Consider the following 22,294-nt stretch of genomic DNA (forward strand, 5'->3'; position numbering starts at 1 on the left):
CCTACTTTTGTATTCCTAATGTATACCAATGGGGTACACTATCATAAAGAGATACTGTACTCAGGCAGAAAATTAAAGAAGGTAATCACTTTGGGGGTCATGCAAGTAAGAGTTTGAACTGACAAAACTTTAGGCCAAGTGTCTCCACAAGTTTTCTACGATAATGTCTCATTTGTTATTACCAATAATTCAACAGAAGTTCTTATGAGTCAATAATTCATAGTAACAAGTCTTCACAGATGTTGTACCTTATCTGTACTAGTCTCGCACTTATTGATCTAAATATATCCTGAATATACTATTTTGATATCTAACAACACCTCAAAATTAACATATGAAAACCTGAAATCTTAAAATCCTTTGAAAATTTTTTTCTCTCATTCCTTTCCTCATCTCAGTAAACAGTAGCTATTTCTCTCACTCTAATCCATTTATATTTCTTTAGTGTTATCTTCACAAAATATCCTGAATCCAACAATTCCCATCTCCTCCCTTCACCATCCTCCTAAAACTAGTCACACCAAGTTTCCATTTTTGCTTAGTCCTGGTTTCCTCTCCTGAGCAGTAAAAATGACCCTTTTAAAAGATGAGTCAACTGTCACTTTTTTAAATCTTCAAATAGTTTCTTGATATATTTTATCTAACCTCTCTATCATGGCCTGACTGTCCAAATTTATCTTCCCTAGCTCACTCAGTTCCAGCCACACTTGCTCTCTTAATTTTCCTCAGACATGGTAAGTATGCCCCATCAGGAATTACAATTACTGTTCCCTTGATTTGATACACTCTACATCTAGTTATTTGTATGGCTCCCTCCCTCTACTCATATATGGGCTCTGAAAGATCATAATAGCCTCTTATACTACCATTATAAACTAGTATCACTCTATCCTTTTGTTCACTTCCATTCCTATAACCTCCTGCCCATGTCCATACATTATCTGCTTTGTTTGTCCTTCTCATCTATCAGTGTATGAGATACTTATCTGTATTGTCCCTCTAGAATGTAAACAACATGAGCAAGGGACTTTGTTCATGGCTTTGTTTTTCCACAGCTATTTCCCTACACCTAGGAATTTCTGTATAATTGATTTAAACAAAATGTCTATCGATGACCCAATTAAATTGTGTTCTCAAGATTTTTTCTATATATAATTTTTTAGTACCTCTTAATGAATATAATTTAAATAAAAATACTTACTTTCATCTGATTTTACCACCCACCAATCAGATGGACGCCTGGAAATCCTATGACTTCTCATGACAGTAATAGTCACTTCTTCGGGTACAAGTTTATTCTTCTTGGACTCACTGGAAAAATGCTTCTTTCTAGATTCTTCCTTATTGTTTTTGGTGCCTCTATTTATTTTCTTATCTCCTAAAATTAAAAAAAAAATAGAACTTATTAAATTGAGCCTATAGACTTCATCTCAAGTTTTTAAAATTTTACATGTTTTTAAGATTTCTAACTTTCTGATTAAATGCAAGCTTTCACATGGCTTGATAATTCTGATATACTACTAAACCAAAATATAAATTAGCTTACAAAGGCAAAAAATATATTGTTCCTTCTTACCACTTACCAATATTTCAAGTTAAAATAGGTAACTACTGTTTTTCATTTTGAAATAATTAATGATTTTTTACAATCTATTTTTTGGAAGATTTTAAGTTATAAATCTTGAAAATAAATTATTTTGGACTATTCAGATTGGCCAAATTTATGCATAGTTAAAACTGCATGTGTCATTTAATCTGTAGTCAGATACAGGATGACAGAAGAGGCAAGAAAAATTCAAAACATAACAAGTCTGGCATTGCTGGTTTTGATGATGGAGGAGGATCATGAGCCAAGGAATATATGTCAAGAAGAAAAGGCAAGGGAACAGATTATCTTGCAAAGTCATCAGAAGGAAATACAGTTCCACCAACACACTGGTTTTAGCCCAGTGAAACTTCTGACCTATAGTACTATAAGTTATTAAATATGTGTTGTTTTAAGATACTAAGTGTGTGGTAATTTTTTAAAACAGAAAATTCACAATAACTAAACTATGGAACCAACCTAGGTGCCCTTCAACAGATGAAGGGATAAAGAAAATGTAGTACATATCACAATGGAATATTTCTCAGCCATAGAGAAGAATGAAGGGGAGGTTCACTGGATTGGACAGGAAGAATGGGGGGGCAGTGAAGAAAATTACAACTGGTATAGTGATTAAACAGAACATCATATTCACAGAACAATCTAGACAGGACAACGTGTTAAAGTGTATAGGTACTCAATAAATGTATAATATTTCAACTACAGGAACCATTCTTCAAGTATACATCCTTCATATATTGTCTTCTCTTAAGAAATCATGGATTGATCAAAATTCTCTACTTTAAAATTTTGTAAAATCATATTCTGCTTAAGGGAATAGTTAAAATAAAAACTTTCTATCACCATTAGATTAGTCAAATTCTTAAAATGGCCAACAAATTATTGGAAACTAAAGGAAACAAAAAAAAAATAAAGAACAAATATAATAAAATGAATATAGGACATGGCCAACATTTACAAAAGGGGTCCTCAAAATAGAAAAGGTAGTTTTTTCCACCTCTACTTCAAGCAGAATAAAGAAAGGCAAACAGACAAAACTTGTAAACTACTACTTTGGGTAATATACAGTCTATCTTACAGAGTATACCAAAAAGAGCACAAAAATTAAATAATTCAATGATAAACTTATTAAAATGGATTTTTTAACAAAAATAACCCTTTTTTGAGAGAGAGAGAGAGAGAACTTATTAAGCCACATCCCCAGCCCAAAAAATAACCTTTAATATTATATTCTAATATACTCTTTCTCACCTCTGTATTTGCAATATCATGTAGTCATCTAGAATTTTCAGGTACATACACAATTCTGGTTAGTCAACAGCATTTTCTGGTTAGCTATTTTTTCTACTGAGCACTGAAAATATCTTCACATTTTAAAAAATTTCTTAGCAGAACTGAAAAAATAGGAGCTGTATGGTAGGACAGATCCTGGACAAGATTTATTTTAATCTTTTTTCAGTGTTACTTCCTCCTTTACAGGATTGTCAAGGATTAAATTACATTATATACATTTATAAAGGTGCCTAATAAATTTGCTAGTGTTTTTTCTTCCATTAACTGTTCTTAAGAGAATTCAATTCTATATCCCCTTTTCTATTAACTGAAAGTATTACAAAGAACATAAACTGAGGGGCTGGAGTTGTGGCTCAGTGGTAAAGTGCTTGCCTAGCATGTGAAACAGTGGGTTCAATTCTCAGCACTGCATATAAATAAAGTAAAGGTCCACTGACAACTAAAAAAATATTTTTAAAAAATGCCCTTGATTTCATTATCCTCTATTAAAAAAAAAAAGAAGAAGAAGAAGAAGAAGAAGAAGACTATAAACTGACCTTTTCTTCATGACTAAATGTAATTATAAATCCCAATCACGAAACAATGATGATACATTAAGGAGAGCAGCCACACTCTGATAGTATAGGACAATTCCAGTTTATACTTATTGTCCTGACATTCTCATTCTCAAAAGTAGCCTCATTAGGATGATAAATTATAGGGCCACCTAAGATACAAATATCTACTGTGATCTTGGCTGGATAATTGTTTTTTGTGCCTCCACATTCATTTTGTACATGTAAGTACATTTATCTGTTTGTCTATAGATCCCACTAAAATGATACTGTTAACAGCAGAAATTATGTTTCAGTAATCTTTTTGGTTTTCATACCAAAACTGTCTGGCACTTAATAACATATAAATTAGTGAATGATAGAAGAGCATGTATGTAGCCCACACTATACTGATATACAGTGGGTATATTGGGTATAATAGGTTTTACCCCATTTATATTTTAATACTCTTAAGAATTTGATTCTGTTTCACTTGTGTTTTAAAAACTAATCTATGCCTTTTATTCTTCCCTCTATATGTGATGGGATCTTAGAAACTAAACAAAAATTAAAGTTGAAATTAAATTATACATAAAATAAACTGATAAAAATGAACCTATAGAATTTTGAAACTCTCTGTAGATTTAGATTTACTTTGCCTACTTCCCAAAGCTACACAGGAATGTTAAAAATGTAAATTATAAAATAATATTCAGTTAATATTTAATGTAAATACTTACCCACAGGTAGCGTAGGTGTTTTGAATATATCATCATTTCTCGCCCCTTCACAATCTTCTCCATTTCTGTCTAAATTTTTTTGCAACTTGTCTTGAGCAGAGTGTGACATATTTACATTTTTATCTTTAGACTGTTCCAGATCAAGCTGTTCTTTAACTACGTTGGCCTTAAATTTTCTTCTCTGATTTCGTTTTATTGGCCTTTTGTTTTCAGGTGTTTTTTTGGCCTTTTCAGAAGAGATTTCATATTTTGTAGATCTATCATTATTTTCCAATTCATCTGTCAAAGAAGAACTTGTATCCACTTGTTTTTCATCACAGGGTTGAAATTTCTGTTCTGGGTGAGCTTTATGCAAATGCTGGTGACTTCTCAAAGTGTTAGGTGATACACTGCGATGTTTTTCTCTTGACTTCTTACCTTGAAGGACTGCAGTGCTCTCAGCAGGGGATATTGTGGGTTGTTTCAGAGATCCACCCTTTCTTGGTATTGTAATCCAAGATCCACTGGCAAAACTTCTATCTGACTCATCAATTACAAATTCATCTTCTAACAACTTCATATCATTTAGAGGAGATGAATGAGGTGGAGCAGTCACTACATGCTTAACAATGGGACTAAAACAGGATTATTATTTTAACAGCTTAAAAAAATGAAGTTTTATCTTTGTTTACTGAAGAAAATTATATAAGAAATAAAATCTACATATCTGTTAAAATTTTCCCTTAATTTTATAAATCCTTCCTTTTAAATGTTCACTCATTTATGTCACTAACAGGATCATAAAAATTTAGAGATGGCAACTAATTTGATGCCCCCCAATATAAACTAAAAAATGAAACCCAGATGAGAAATCATAACCCAGAAACATTAACTTATAATCCAAAATGATGCTAGTGTGTGTATACATAAACACACACACACACACAGAAACACACATAATATTTTATTAAATTATAAGTTTAAACAGATGCCTTTTGGGGTCTGAATTTCTTCATATTGACAATATTATTTCTGAGAAACCTCCAAATCTAATATTTTAATTGAACTCTACTAAATTATAAGGGACTAATTTCTTCTAATTTTTTTCATATCCCAAAGGACTTCATACATAGAACCACCAAATATAATGTAAAAATTCATTCCAAGTTTAAATATTTCACACATGTTCACGTAAATTTTAATACTATAATCATAACTGGATGATATTTAAAGGTAGCATAAGCACAAATGGAATCTAATAATGTTTGCATATTCTAGCCCTCTTTTTCCACATCCCAACCTAACTTATTATATTATATAAATATTGTCATAATTTCCCACATTTAGTGCTATAAAGGGATAACAAAACAATTTGAAAATTTTAACTACAATCCCAATCTAACATTAAGTACAATCTACAATCTAATATTAACTCTAATACAATCTAATTATTCAAAGGATAGTAAACTGATGGATTCATCTTACATTTCCCTGCTTTTATGGTAACAGACTTGAGTAAACCACAGGCTTTAATGAGATATGCAAAATCAAAACTTAGGATAAACTTCAAAACTCCAAAGCTGGCATACACACTCCTGGTTTCCGCCTTTTTCAATTGGATAAGGATGCTTACTTAATGTTTAGTCAAAGCAGAAGCAAAGGTAGAATAGAAGAAAAAGATTACCTTTCTTCCCCTTTTTATTAGAGGATTCTAAGATAAAATTCCTTCTCTACTCTTCTAATCTCAAACTCCTAATAAATCTTATAAAATAGAGAATGTTAATACAGTGTCTGCTGGTAGTAGAGTTTTACAGATTTATGTAATTAGAAAACTGTGTAAAAACTAACACAGTAGTACATGTACACAATGCAATGTTACTCAGCCATGAAGAAAATTACATTATGGCATTTGACAGTACATGGATGGAACTGGAGACTATCATGATAAGTGAAGTAAGCCAATCTCAAAACCTGAAGGCCCAATGTTCTCTCTAATATGCAGATGATGACACACAATGGGGGTGTGGGGGGAGTACCAGACTGGACAGGGAGGAGTGAGTGGGGAGAAGGGAGGGGGATGGAGATGGGAAAGACAGTAGAATGAATGGGACATAACTTTCCTAAGTTCATATATGAATACACCACCAGTGTAACTCCACATCATGTACAATCACAAATATGGGAAGTATCATGGTTTTGATGTGAGGTGTTCCCCAAAGGCTCACTTGTGAGACAATGTAAGAAGGTTCAGGAGAAATGAATGGGTTGTGACTCTTAATCCAATCAGTGAATTAATCGCCCAACAGGGATTAACTGAGTGGTAACTGAAATAGAAGGGTGTGTGGCGGGAAGATGTGAGGATTGGGGGCATGGGTTTGGGGTATATGTTTGTATCTGGCAAGTGGAGATCTCTCTCTCTTTCTGTTTCCTGACCATCATGTGAGCTGCTTCCCTCTGCCATACTCTTTCCACCATGATGTCCTGCCTCACCCAGCTTTGAGGAATGGAGCAGGACTTCTATGGACTAAGACCTCTGAAAACAAAAGCCCTGAGATAAAATTTTTCTCCTCTACACTTGTTCTGGTTGGGTCTTTTAGGCACAGCGGTGAAAAAGCTTACTATAACAGGAAGTTACACTCCATGTATGTATGATAAGTCAAAATACATTCTACTGTCATGTATAACTAAAAAGAACAAAAAAAAATTTTAAAAAGAAAATCGCATTTATGTTAGCAACAAATTAAAAAAAAAGAAAGAAAAAAATATAAAACACGAATAAAAGACCACAATGACTGAATGCCCAATGGATATATTGTTTTTCCTAATTTTAAGTAAATAATCAAACTGTTACAAATAAATACAATTTGATTTATAGTATATAATTTGTAACATCTATTAGTTTTTGTATATAAAGAGGTAAAGCTAAGAATTTTTAAATGAAGTCTTTCCAACTAGCCGATTAAGAACTGCCAAATTTGTTCCCTTTCTACTTCAAGGGATTTCCATCTAGCCAGTTATTCAAACCAAAGATACCCTTAGGAAACAACTTTGACACTATTAAAGTTCAGAATAGGCCACGATTACTTCTGACTAAGTGAGAAAGACTTTGCGCCTTTGAGCTGCAAGAAGTTGGTCATGAGGAAATGCAAGAAACAAAAACAGAAGGAAGACCATAAGTAAAAGCAGTGATACTAGAAAGTACAGGAAATAATGACTTGCTACATTTGGCACTAGTAAGTAAACTACCTTTATTTACTAGTTTATCAAAAAGGACATTAAAAAACACACAATTACCCTTTCAAAGGCTATAACTAACCCCAAGTGTAACATATTTGTCTCAATTGGTGGGGAACACATGCATATAAGTGATTGTGTGTGTATGTGTGTGTGTGTGTGTGTGTGTCTGTCTGTCTGTGTGTAACTGGGAAATTAATTATGGGAACAGAGACTGAACAAAATGAGAATTTCATTTATTGATTCAACATGTGTTTATAAAAAACATCCTAATATGTTGATAAGTACTCTAATAGACTGAACAGAAAATACAAAAGAACTCTAAACTCCTGGAATGGGAGACTTAAATCTTAACTAAAAATACATACCCAAAATTGCAAAACTATAATATGAAGCAAGCAACTATCTAAACAAAACAAACAAACACAATAAAAGTAAAACTTTAAAAATGTAGAAGTCTAGTATAGACTTTAAAAAGAAACAGCAATTAACAGATGAAAAAGGAAAAAAGCTATGGCAAAGCAAAAACATATGCCAATACATAAGACCAAGAAGATAAAAACAGATAATTAGGGAGGGTGAAATACCAGCTGAAATTTGTTCTATGGACCAACACTTCCCAATCCTGACTGCATTATTTATATAAATGTGAAGCCAGGGTTAAAATCACTACACAGATATTTCAAAACCAAGGAAGGTCTTTGATCCATTTTTCCTCATTGTCCCAGATGTGGAATACCTATGAAGACTTAAATATAGCATACAGTATATAATGCAATGATATAACATTATTATACAATAATAATGTTAATAATAATATTAACACTAATGTAGCAATATAAGCTCTAGATTATGATTTCCAAACCCTTTTAATGCACCTGTGTCAATTTCATTGAAATATCTGAAGAACTTAAAAGTTGGGACTTAGTGGGTTAAATAGAAATGAACACATTAAATTTATTTTAGGACTATCATTTTACTGACACAGAAGAAGTAGAAAAAATGCAAGTAGTCTTATATAATTCTATTTATAAATACTATCTTCATTTTTTGATATCACAAACCAGAAAGAAATGATGAGCCAGAGCAATGAGAACTGAATAAACTCATTTTTTTTTCATATCTAATTTAGTGTCTATTAAAGAATGGTTTGGGGAGTGATTTACTGGTTTAAAAAATGAAAAAATTGGTGCTGGGATTGTGGCTCAGCGGTAGAGCCCTTGCCTAGCATGTTTGAGGTCCTGGGTTCAATCCTTAGCACCACATAAAAATAAATAAAATAAAGATACTGTGTCCAACTACAACTAAAAAATATATTTTTAAAAAATAAAAAAATTACCTCTATAGAGCAGGCAAAATTTCAATAAAAATTTGCATTAATTAGCAACCTGGGTGGCTAAGGCAGGAGAATCCTGAGTTTGGGGCCAGTCTAAGCAATATAACAAGACCCCATCTCAAAAAATAAAATAAAATTTTAATCAATTAAATCATTTATTTCTAGATAAATAACAGAAGGAATTTGAAGATATGGTTCATAGAATAGAAAAGGAAAAAAAAAATGTCTCAAAGGACAGTTTCTTAATAACTCACCTGAATTCACTTTTTCTTTTTACAGTTTCTAAAAACAATGTTGAAAAGCTCTTTTTAGTTTGTGGTTGAGTTTCATGTTCCAAATCCTGTACACTTTTCTGAAATGTTTCTGATGACTTCCTTTCCTGTTGTCCTTCTGGTATTTTATTCTCTACTTCTGATACTTTATTCTCTATTTCTACTTTTTTAAAAATATCTTTATCTTCAAAGTTTAACCTAAAAGGGCAAGAGAAAAACAAGCTAAGTGCACCCAAAAACTCTGTTATTTGAGTCTTACTGAACTTACAGTATTGGTACAGACCACTTACGAAATTTTGCACTGAGCCTTACAATGGTTAAATTATTAACCAAGAAAATGTGTAGCTTAGAACACTGGTTCTCAGAGTACTGTGACAAACTACACTTTAAATAGAATAGTCTTAGAATATTCCGACAAAAATATTAAGACTTAACTCCTTAGCTCCAGGAAATACATAAGACAGATCAGATATTAGATTCATTGTAAAAGCATACAATAACAAAGGATCTTAAACAACCTACTTTTCTTCCTAAAGGTCAAAGGGACTCCAAGAAATGGAACTAGATTTACAACAATTCATCTACAATAACACATACTCTTTCCTAGCCCAGAAATGACCTAATATGTACCTACATTTGCAATTTAAAATAATATAGTAGGGATAGGTTGTTCTTTAGGAAGTTATAGAAAACTTACACCAGAACAATAATTTTCCAGAGACTATAATAAGGTTTACTTCTCTCAAGTAAACTTTTAAGGTCTTCCTTATCAATCATAAAATGAAGATATAGAAAACAGATATTGTTTTTCTCATGACATGTTAACACCCATTAATAATCACTGCAAAACTACATGGAAAACCGAATTACCACTATTTAATAGTAAAATACTATTTACAAATAGTAAAATTTTTAAAGCATGATTACTACTATTAAATAAAAATTACCTTTTTTTGGTTTTAAGAGAAATCTCTGTACTTGAAGACAGTATATTTAACGAATTTCTAAAAGTATAAGTCTCTCTCTTTCGAGTAAGAGATGAACTAGTATTTTGTGATACAGATGTTTTTGCATCCAAAAGAACAGCAGGTGAGCCAACAGATAAGTAAAATTCTTCCTCAGCTTCACTAGGATGGTCACTTGGTTTTTTACTTGACATTTTTTTCAAGTCGGGTGTATTTCTAGAAACAACATTAGTTGCCAGGATATTCTGAAGAACTTCATGGGCCTGTACTAGAAGAAAATTATACAAAGATTCTTGTTCATTAAAATAGTATTAGAATTAAAGGTGCAATATTTTAATTAGCAACATATATATATATATATTTTTTTACCTGTCCGAGATTTTATTAGCAGGACCATAGCGGCCAGTTGCAGAAGAGAAAAGAGAAGAGCGTCCAGAGAGACAAGAGAGTTGGGGAGAGAGAGAGGAGAGGGGAAAGAGAGAGGGGAGGGGGGAGAGAGAGGGAAGGGGGACAGAGAAAGGAGAGAGAATAAGAGTAAGAGAGCGAACACGAACAGGGTATTGATATTTATGGGCTTAACACAGGATGAGGAGGTGCAAGGCGAGTGGGCTGTTACTTCTTCATTGGTTGAGAGTTCACACGACTTCAGGGATTGGAGGTGCTCCACTCAAAGTTCGCTCCATTCCCTTTTACCAGTATGTAGTGATTCACAGGGATTAGAGTTCACGCCACTTCAGGGATTGGAGGTGCTCCATTCAAAGTTCGCGCCATTCACAGGGATTGGAGGTGACAGTTCCCGCGCCATTCAGTGCATCATGGACCTGAGCTCATGGAAGAGAAGTGCTCCGACCACCATCTTTCCTGAGCTCCCAGAAGAGAAGCACTCCGGGCGCCATCTTTACCAATATCCCTCCCCTTTTTTGTTTTGGTTTGGGGGCGTCATACTGGATCTGGCTACTTCCTGCTGAGTAGGAGTGTCTTTTAGAGGGAAGGAGGGAGGTCTGTTGGTTGGAGAAGAAGGGCCAGAAGGCTCCATATCCATGCGCTGAAGGCATGGATTTCCTCCTGGGAGAAGTCCATGAATGTGCCCTGCAACAATCTGCAGGCTGGTGGTGGATGTCAGGCAGGCGATCAGAGGAGTGGACTACGACAGGAATGGTTGGGCTTGGAGTTTGGAAACTGAGTTCCGCCTTGAGTGATGGGGATCCCTGTCCTGGGTTTTGGCACCAATGTAAAGGAGGATGGAAAAGCTCCGTAAACTCAACAAGCCAAAACAAACGGTTACCTGTCCAAGATTTTATTAGCAGGACCATAGGGGCCAGTCGCAGAAGAGAAGAGAGTCCAGAGAGAGAGAGAAGAGAGGGGGGAAAGAGAGAGGAGAAGGGGAAGAGAGAGGAGAGGGGGGAAAGAGAGGAGAGGGGAAAGAGAGAGGAGAGGGGGGAGAGAGAGGGGAGGGGGAAGAGAGAGAGGAGACAGAGTAAGAGTACGAGCAACTAGCAATATTTTAATTAGAAGTTTTCAGAAGACTGTTTTCAGAACATATTCATAATCAAAGACATGATTAAAATACAAAAATACTTTAAAAGTTCTAATTATCAATTAATGAACTAAACTTGTTATCTAAAGCTCTGAAAAGACAGAAATACTCAAAGAAAATTCACAAGTTTATTGTTAACATTTCAAAATATGAATAAATCTATGAAAAGCTAAAATAATAAAGTAACTTAGAGTAATCACAAAGATTCTTCTATCTTTAGCTAAAAGCTAGTAAGCAAGGACAATTAAAGAGCATACACACACACACACACACAAGATACACACAGTTTGTATAAAGCAATTCATATTTATGTGTGTACATATGAAGATGGTGCCTATGTATATATCTATTAATCTATATACACATATACATGAATTTACAAACACATATGTATATTCTTCCTTAACCCTCAATCTTCAAATATCAAGGAAAAAGAATGGCTGGGTAGCATTCATAATAATTCATACCATAGAAAACAAACCCTAAAAACTTAAAGTACAACCAAAAAGGGCTGTTGGTTCTGGAATGAAATAGCATTTACTTGCTTCTCCCTGTAAGTATCCCTAAATTCATTAGAAACTAACCGTCAATCAACAATAATAGGACTCAAGTATCACTAAATTCATTAGAAACTATCCATCAATCAACAATAATAGAACTCTCAAAGCTGGGAGAAAGAAGACAGACTCAACTAGCAACCTCAAGACTTTAAACCATTAAGGCCCAAGCTTTCAATTCTGTGAATATTTCAACAAAATTGACATAGGTGCATTAAAATAGGTTGGAAATCATAATCTAGAGACTATATACATACTTATATTAATTAATAATATTAATACAACATAATCATATAATTATTCTCATCATAGAATTATATATTTACTATTACATATTAAAGTCTTTATAGGTGTTCCAGATCTGAGAAGATAGGACAAAATAGATTAAAGAACAACAGACAATGCAGTAAGTTTTTTGGTTTCCTATTTATCTGTCACACACTTCTGGACTGGGCCATGAAGAGGCATGCAATCCAGATCAACAGTAGACAAAAGGGGAAAGAGGAAATTCACATTCTCTGAATAAGGAAAACACAACAGAGACTAGTGGGAAATCTCAACCCTCTACAACATAGTCCAAGGGGGTACTCCATTCTATTTACTGTGGCACAGCAACAAAGCCATGGACTGTGCTATAGAACAACAGTGGAGAAGGAAAGCCCCTATCAACTTAGGTCCCATTCCAACAATCAGTGGTGACACAAGTATGACCCATAAACACTGCAGAACAGTGAAACTTCTGTTATTTCTAGCCCCTACTTCACATTCTAAGTTATATTTGAATGTGTACCACACTTCACAGCCAAGGCAGTTGGACAGTTTAATCTGAGGGAAGAACAACATTTAAGAAAGTCTAGCATACCCCATATAAGGAGACCCAAGCCTAGCAGTTTCTGACTGCAATCTACCATGAATAACAGGACATCAGTAGGCTCAAGAAAGTACTTTACACCCACCTCAGAGATACTTAACCCATGAACATGAATTGAACTAGAATTCTAAAATCATCAGAAAATGAAGCAGAACAAAATACCACTGCTAGGAATAAAGACCACAGAAGGAAGAACCTACACATTAAAACAAAACAAGTCAACTATGTGTTATAACAACAGACTTAAATGTGATCAAAGATTTACTAACCTAAAAACCCAAATATCCAAAATACAATAAAAATGATTCATTAACATACAAAAAACCAGAATAAAACATAATCTGAACAAGAAAATAAATGGATGAGATCTATTAGATGTTGGAATCATTTAACGATATTTAAAAGTAGATACCATAAAATGTTTTAACAATTACAATGCTCCTGAAATAAAAGACAGAAACTCCAGAGTTATCAAAAAAAACTAGCTTTTTGAAAATTAGCCCTTTTTATAGATGTACATAACTATCGAAATGTTTTAATTTAAAGCTCTCTAATGACAATAATGTTGAACAAATCAAAACCACAAAAAGAGACTTCTATGCACCATTAGGACAGTTATTAAGAACAACAAAACGGAAAATAACTGTTAGTGATAATGTGAAGAAATTAGAACCCATGATCACTGCCGGTAGAAATATAAAATGATACCAAGAAAATACAATAGATTTTTAAAAATTAAAAATAGCCAGGCATGGAAGTACACACCTATAATTCCTGATACTGGGGAGGCTCAGGCAGGAGTGCAACCTTAACTATTTAGCAAGACCTTGTCTAAAAGTTTAAAAATTTTTAAAAATGGTGATGTAAACCAGTGGTAAGACACCCTAGGTTCTATCTCCAGTACTGCAAAAGAAATTTTTTTAAAAATAAGTAAAAATAAAAATAGATTTGATAATAGTATGAAAGTTGAAAAAGTTTTTCTAGTTATTAGATCTGCATAGTAAATAACTCTATATAACATGGTCACATAAAATCACCACTTAGGTTCATGGAGCCTATGGGCCACAAATCTGGCAGGCCCAATAAGTATACCTTATCTCTGCTCCCACAGGGCCTAGAATCATGCTCCTAAGTCTGGGGCCAGGAATCATCTGAAAACTTGTTTAAATGTCTGATACCTGATTCTGGCTAGACGCTAGGTGCCTATTTCTTACCATATGGACTTTCATCCACAAAGGACAAATGTGAAAAGAAAAAGAGAGAGAGAAATAGGGATTTTGAGATCTCCAACAAGCCAAGGAGAGTCATACAGCTTTTGATAACATAATCTTGGAAGTCGGTAATATTACATATTCCATATTCAATACAGGATATATAGAAAAAATCTCATTGAAGTGGGCTGGGGAAAATGATGCTGACCTGTTGGGAGCTACCACACAGAAGTGAGCACAGACCCTTAGCCTTGAGCGACAGAGACTGGTTTCTGCTGCGCGCTGAAACAGGTGGATCTCACCTCCTCTCAGCAGGGGAATGATGCTCTGGGAGTGGGCGTCACCCAATGAGACTGGACTACACCCCCACTGAAACCCAATCCCTATTCTCATTTGGGTTGAATGTCTTTTTCCCCAATTAAATAGAGGATTTTCAGGTGGCTTGCTCTCTTTTTTCAATGGACCCTTAAGTCAAGAGACATCCCTGATTCCTGCAAGCAAAAGATATTTCTGTGTGTTGCTTGCTTCTTTCTTCATTTTCTTAAGTTATTGGTGCAGCCACCTCTTGTGAACCCAGCTCAGGTCGCCATCCCGGGTAGACGGCAATACTGACCAAAGCAAATTTAGAAATGAGTGCAATCTACAAGACCAAAGGCAGTGACTAAGTTCTATAGTTTGGTTAATTAAAATGATTTCCATAGGGTGTGAGTCAACAATTATGATATGGTTATATATGTAAAAGAAATTTAAAAACTAAATGAATGAATGGTAAATGATGTATGCCAGGCTTTTCACTCATGGAATGGGTACTTACAAACATGGGAATATACAGAATAATCCACAACAATTCATTCAAGTTGGAGACATTAGTATAGACTCACATTAAAAAAAATTCAGTTTAAAAAAAAAATATTCTTCCTTGAAGAAATGGATATCTCTACAATCTCTACAATAGAGTCAGGAAATACTGAAGATAAATCTGGAGCATCTTGTAGCTCCAGAAAATAATAATGTACTCAAAAACAACAACAAAAATGGGGTATAGCAAAGGTACACACAAGCTAATGAAAGAGTATATAATGGCCAAAGTATCACAATTTGTATAACAAAATTAATAAATGCTATTGGATTATAAATCAAAGTATAAAATAAAGTTCTTACCTCAAAAAGTAGAAAAAAAGAACAAGACAAACACAAGCCAAACAAAGGAATAGAAAAACAGTAGAAGCCAATGAAACTGACAACAGGAAAACTATACAAAAAATTAATGAAACAAAAAGATAGTTCTTTGGAAAAAAATAATAAAATTGATAAACCTCTATCAAAATTGACAAAGATTAAAAAAAAAGGAATCAACATCTGGAAGAAAACAGGGTATATCACAACAGATCCTGTAGCCTCTGAAAAGATAATAGGATAATGCTATGAACAACCTTGAGCTCATAAATTAAAGTTACAAGAAATTGATGAATTCCTTAAAATCTACAAAAATATAAAAATTTAGCCAACATGAAATAGATAACCTAAAAAGTCCTATAACTATTACGAATTAAATTTGTAGTTTAGAAGCTCTTAAAAAAGAAATTTCCTCAATCTGGTGATTTCATTGGAGAATATTACAGAAAACACTCAATGAATTAATACCCATTTGACACTCTCTCTTAGAAAAGGAAATAAGTTCCAATTCATTTAAGGCAAATACTACCTTCTACCCAAACCATACAAACAGCATTTAAAAAATAAAACTATAGATCACCATTTCCAATAAACTTGTATGCAAAAACCCTCAAAAAAATTTCAACAAATCACACCCAACAACAGGTATGTAAAAAGCAGTAATCACACCCAACAACAGGTATGTAAAAAGCAGTAATGCACACATGATAACTGACATTTATAGAACAACAAGAGCAAACATTTTCAAGTGTCTACAAATCATTGATGAAGACAGACAACATCCTGTGTCATAAAATAAATTTTCACAAATTTTAAAGAAATAAAATCATATAGTACAGGCTGTGCCACAAAAGAATCAAGATTAGAAATTAGGAAAAAATTAAAAATTTCCCAAATTCTTAAAAATTAATGCACTTCTAAATAACCAGTATGTTAAGGAAGTCCCAAAGGATATTTAAAAAATATAGAAATAAGTGTTATCAATAGAAAACACCAAAATCTATAGAAATGTGGTTACAGCAGTGCTGAGAAAGTATGCATTATGCAAAATGCATACATTTGTAGAGGAAAGGTCTCACAAGTCAATACTACACCAAGAACAAGGAACATAAAATAACAGACACCTCTCCTTATTCAATGACACAGTCAAATGGCTTTAAAAAACCTAAAATCCAGATTCGGATATTTTAATGTTTGGAATTAATTTTTTTTTAAATCTTGGTGTTAGATTAAAATTTTCTGTATTTAAATAATTAGCCCCTTATTACTAGGAAAAGTTCTATTCAGAACAGAGCAAAAACTATAATACAGCTAGAATTCACCTTAATAAGAAATTTGGTAAGATAAAACTAAACAGTGAGGTAGATGAGGAGCCAGGAGACAGACTAACATTTTTTAAAGTTTTTTTTTTTCACTGCAAAATATAAAACAACTAGAATTACCACTCGAGCCATCTATAAGCACAAAAATTCAGTGATATTAGCACATTCAGAGCAATATGGAGCTTTTACCATTATCTAGAACTTTTTCATCATCCAATAAAAGCTCTATACTGGGGCTGGGGATGTGGCTCAAGTGGTAGCGCCCTCGCCTGGCATGCGCGCGGCCTGGGTTCGATTCTCAGCACCACGTACAAACAAAGATGTTGTGTCCGCCGATAACTGAAAAATAAATATCAAAAAATCCTCTCTCTCCTCTCTCACTCTCTCTTTAAAAAAAATAAAAAAATAAATTAAAAAAAAGCTCTATACCTATGGTAACTCAGCATTACTTTTCACCAACCCCCAGCCAAAGATAAATGGTTTCAAGAGTTAACTTTTATTTCAATTGGAAATAAAATAGGAAAAGGATATGAACAGACATAGATAATTCATTATAATCTGATAAAATCATTTTCCAAAAGCCAATAAACTTAAGGAAAAATATTCAAACTCAATGGCAATCATGGAAATGGACACTAAAGTAACAATGAAATTGCTTAACACCAACAGAAGTATCAAAATCTTACAAAATATTAGAATAATAGTCTTTCAGGTAAAAATTACTCTTACATTGTTGGATTGAAAGAAAATTTTTAACAGTCTCTTCAGAAAGAACATAAAGACATAGACACATACCCACACCATGTGCTTAGACAGTTTTTTACTTATGAGCACCAACAAAGGCAAGGATGGATTCAAAAGTTGGTTACCTCACCAGGATGATGGAGTAATGATAAGATTTTTCTTTTAAATCTTTGACTCTGTACTCTTCTAATTTGAAAAATAAAGATAAAGAAAACTTAGCCAGGAAAGGTGGCACAGACCTGTAATCCCAGCAACTCAGGAGGTAAATAAGAGTATAACAACTCCTAGGCTAACCTCAGTAACTTAGTGAGACTATGTCTCAAACTACAAAATAAAAAGGGCTAGGAATGTGTGGCTCAGTGATGGAGTGTCCCTAGGTTCAATTCTTAATGGTAGCAAGTTCACTGAATAAAGGATATGGAACAAAAGAAAAAAAAAAAAAACAAAGACAAACAAAAAGTACTGATCATGACTTGAGATTCAAAAACACATCCATCAGTTTCTCTCTCTCTCACACATACACACACACACACAATATACCAAAAACACACCACACTCATTTCTACCAAGGTTGACCCTGACCTCTTCACTTGAGCTAACACATGCTCCACCGTTGGCATTTCTAACTTTTTAGAAACTAGAAATTACATCTAGGCAATAACACCCACAAGGATGTAACCAACCTGATTTGTGGGCAGTTTCACTTGGCTCTATAATGTCTTGCAGAGGGGCCTCCTTCTTCCTTGAAGAAACTGGAACTGACTTTGAATGTGATTTCTAGCATAGAAGAAATACATTAGATCTACTGTATTAAATTATCAATTCTTATTAAACACATTTGTTCTTTTTTTTTAATATTTTTTTTAATTAGCTGATTTTTTTTAAGAGAGAGTGAGAGAGGAGAGAGAGAGAGAGAGAGGAGAGAGAGAGAGAGAGAGAGAGAATTTTTAATATTTATTTTTTAGTTATCGGCGGATACAACATCTTTGTTTGTACGTGTGCTGAGGATCGAACCCGGGCCGCACGCATGCCAGGCGAGCGCGCTACCGCTTAAGCCACATCCCCAGCCCCACATTTGTTCTTAAAATGGAAAAAAAATTTTAAAACAACAAACCAGTTGTTAGAGACAATATGCTAAAGTAACTTCTGGTACTGAACAAATTATGGCATATTCATCTAATATTACATATGCTAACAGTAAAACAAACCATAGTAATATGAATTGAATGAAGAAATGATTGTTTTACAAACAATTTTACAAAGTTGCAAAATTACATAATCCCAATTAGGTAAAGTCCAGACAGATATAAGGAAATAGAAAATACTATATTTAGGAATTCACTCTATATAGGAAAGAGTTAACACAGCTGAACATTTAAAGGGTCTTCTTACAGGGCTTCCTAGCTCCTACATAGCATGTGGAGACTTGGCTTTCAGAATGTTCGCTCCCCTACCAACCATTCTATGGCAGCCTAACTAGACTATCTACATAATCTATGTGATTTACGGTAAACAACTGTTTCCTTTCTAGGTACTCTAGAATATAGAACTTTTTGGTGGAAAGAAGAGTGTTTATGGTACAAGACACCAATAAAAACAAGCTGTTTCAAAAGCCTTTTCTGAGTAGAAAGACTATACACATTACTGCATTTCACTGCTGGTAGCAATGAATGCATGGCCCCTTTAAGGAGCACAGAAAGACCGCACATGAATTCCTCTACAGTCTGCCTTATGTCTCTTTCTCTTACTGACCCAGCTGTGTATCCTCACTATATGGCTATAATAAATGTCAGTCATGAAGACAACTATATGCCAGTCTCATGAGTCCTTCATGAGTGAAGCATTAATAACTCTATATGGTAGTGAGACATCTGTCACAAGTGGCAGTAGAAGTGTTGACACAGATATCAGCATACATACATATGTGCTAGAATGAAAAAGAAAATGAAATTCAAAATAGTAGTTACCTCTAGGCAGAGAAGAAAAATAGGATCAGTAAAGGTATTAATACTTTTAAGATATTCATATTTCTTACACCGAGTGATGAGTGTATATGTCAGTTCATGTATATTATTTTTAATCTTACAAGCATTACACATTATTTTGTAAACAGAAATATTCCAAGCCACGAATATTCAATTATTTCATTTCAAATATGCGTATTCTCAAGAATTCAATTTATGTATACAAGGAGGTATAAACAAAGATGTTTACTGTATCACTGAGATAATAAATAGATGGAAACAACCTAACAATCTACCAACTGGGAAATACATAACAATGGGATCACTGTATTACTGTTCACTAGATACAATATTGAACTCAACTCCACAAAGAAACAAAGGCTGGCTTTCATTTACTCTGCTCCCTCTTGAGACCTAATAATTTTTTTTTTAAGTGTATAAACCCAGAGGGATGAAGAGGAAAAGAAGGGAGTAGACAAGAGATATCAACAACAAATTTTTGAAGTTGAAAAGCAGATTAGTGGCAACTATTCAAGACAAGAAAAAACTAAAATATGCTAGCAATGGAGAAAGCCCAGAAGCAGACAGACTCATATTTATGAAAAAGTCCATAAAGACACTAATTAAAGGTATAACACACTTCTAAAAGAGGGATTGCAGGTGGTTCCCTCAAACATCATTGTTAAAAGCCAGTACAGAAATTTTTTTTTTTTTAAGAGAGAGTGAGAAAGAGGGAGAGAGAATTTTTTTTTAATATTTATTTTTTTTTAGTATTTGGCGGACACAACATCTTTGTCTGTATGTGGTGTTGAGGATCGAACCCGGGCCGCACGCATGCCAGGCGATCGCGCTGCCGCTTGAGCCACATCCCCAGCCCCAGCACAGAAAATTAATAACACAAAGAGCCCCTTCCCTCCTAGCCATATCAGATTAGATATTTACTCTTTTAAGTTTCAGCATCAGAGACTATGAACTCAGTGGCATAAGATGGTTAAAGGTAAGGGTAATGTACTTAAAAACAAGAGATATTAGGTAAGAGCATTAAAACTGCACCTTTCCCTTTGTCAACAGAGCTGAGGATACTCCTCGTCAGAATCACATCCCCAATCAGAAGCTTCTTTTGTCACAAAAAATTACCAGGCTAAGAGAAAAAAACTATAGATATTAATACCTAGATATCCACAAATCCAACAATCTATAAATTTTACTATGAATATAGAACTTCTCATCCATTTTAGTTTTCTACTCTTAAATAAAAGGAGATGGCTAAAGATCACTAGCATTTGACAAAAGGATCTTAAAAAAAAAAAGACAAGGAGCAAAGCAAGCCAAAAAAAGTACTTATAGGAAACAAACTGAAAGAAGAAATTAATGTAATAAAATTTTAGATCACTAAAAAAGACATGATCCTAAAAACTTACAAAAGGAAAAAATAGTAACTCACAAAGGATCAAGGAATCAAAACAATAGTCTTAACAACAGGAAAAGCTGAAGGAAAAAAAAAAGCAGCACTGTTGTAAAAGATTAAAAAATAAAATAAATAAAGTAAAAATAATAAAGCAATGACTTTAAAAAAAATGCAAGGGAAAGTAATCTCCAGCCTATAAATATCAAAATATAGTGGCAAAGCATTATTTAAAAACAGAGGCAAAATAGACATAAGAAATAGCTAAGAGTCAAAGGTTGGTTCCAGAGCTTAGCTATTGTGAACAAGAAAGAATTTTTTGGGAAAAGTAGGGTCTACTGTTTTTCATAATACAAGCCTTATGGAGCTGTTTTAACTTCTATATACATAATACCTTTGATTATAAAAATTATTCTTCCAAAAATTTTTAAAAATATGTAAAAAGAGAAGGAAGAATAGTGAATTAACATAAGATGCAAATGAGCAACATGTTGAATAAAAAGAGAGAAGGATCAGAAAAGAACACTAACTATAGAAAAAATTGAGAATAGAGGAAACAGATCATTTTAAGAAAAAAATAAAAAGCCAAAACAGCCAAAAAGCAGGAAAATTTTCAGATAATCATTAAATAAATTAAATTGGTCACCAATACCTCCAACAAAACAGCCCCAATTGTTTCACAAATGATCTAAATTTAAAGGTACAGATCATTTTTGCTTATTCAAATTCTCACAAAAAACAGAAAAGAGAAATAATTAAATTTATGAAGCAAGGTTATGTTTAAGCTAAAAATAAGAGTCATGTCATGTTTTACTTAAAAAATAAAATAACTAGGGCTGAAACTATAACTCAGTGGTGTGTGTGCTTAGCATGCACAGGGCAGTCCTGGATATGAACCCAGGAACTGCAAAAACAAAGTGAAAAAAGATCTCAATAGAAAATACAATATATTGTATAGTTAAATCAACCTATCTTCTTAAAATGAACAGGAATACAGGATTCTCTTTTTATTCTTTAATTTGTTCTTTTTATGACAGTAGAACGTATTTTGACATATTATACATACATGGAGTATAACTTTCCATTCTTGTGGTTGTATGTGATTTGGAGTTACACTGGTAGTGTATTCATGTATGAACATAGGACAGTTATGTCTGATTCATTCTACTGTCTTTTCTATTCCCAATCCCGTTCCCTTCCCTACAATCCTTCTGTCTAACCCAAAGTACTTCTATTCTTTCCTCCACCTCCACATTGTGTGTTAGCATCTGCATATCAGAGAGAACATTCTGCCTTTGGTTCTGGGGATTGGCTTATTTCATTTAGCATGAAAGTCTCCAGTTCCATTCATTTACTGGCAAATGCCATAATTTCATTTTTCTTTGCAGCTAAATAATATTCCACTGTGTGCATGGATATCACATTTCTTTTATCTATTCATCTGTTGAAGGGCAACTAGGTTGGTTCCAGAGCTTAGCTATTGTAAACTGAGCTGCTATAAATATTGATGTGGCTGCATCACTAAAGTATTCTGATGTTAAGTCCTTTG

General features: G+C 33.6%; 1 protein-coding gene across 4 annotated transcripts in view; it reads right to left on the reverse strand.

Annotated features, from left to right (window-relative positions):
• Cenpc (centromere protein C) overlaps positions 1–22,294 on the reverse strand; it is a 64,625-nt gene that overhangs the window by 30,181 nt on the left and 12,150 nt on the right. For 3 of the 4 annotated variants that reach the window (XR_013092204.2, XM_076865318.2, XM_076865319.2), the window contains exons 5-9: positions 18,060–18,153; positions 9,941–10,226; positions 8,976–9,191; positions 4,173–4,786; positions 1,202–1,378 (exon numbers count right to left, since the gene is read on the reverse strand). Coding sequence is in view for 3 of the 4 variants with exons in the window: in XM_076865318.2 (XP_076721433.2) it covers positions 1,202–1,378; positions 4,173–4,786; positions 8,976–9,191; positions 9,941–10,226; positions 18,060–18,153 (1,387 nt within the window). In the remaining variant the exon portion in view is untranslated. Of the gene's footprint in view, positions 1–1,201; positions 1,379–4,172; positions 4,787–8,975; positions 9,192–9,940; positions 10,227–18,059; positions 18,154–22,294 lie in introns of those variants that run through there. The other variant, XM_076865320.2, reaches the window with a different exon arrangement.

This window comes from Callospermophilus lateralis, chromosome 8 (genome assembly GCF_048772815.1).
Source record: "Callospermophilus lateralis isolate mCalLat2 chromosome 8, mCalLat2.hap1, whole genome shotgun sequence".
Taxonomy (NCBI): domain Eukaryota; kingdom Metazoa; phylum Chordata; class Mammalia; order Rodentia; family Sciuridae; genus Callospermophilus; species Callospermophilus lateralis.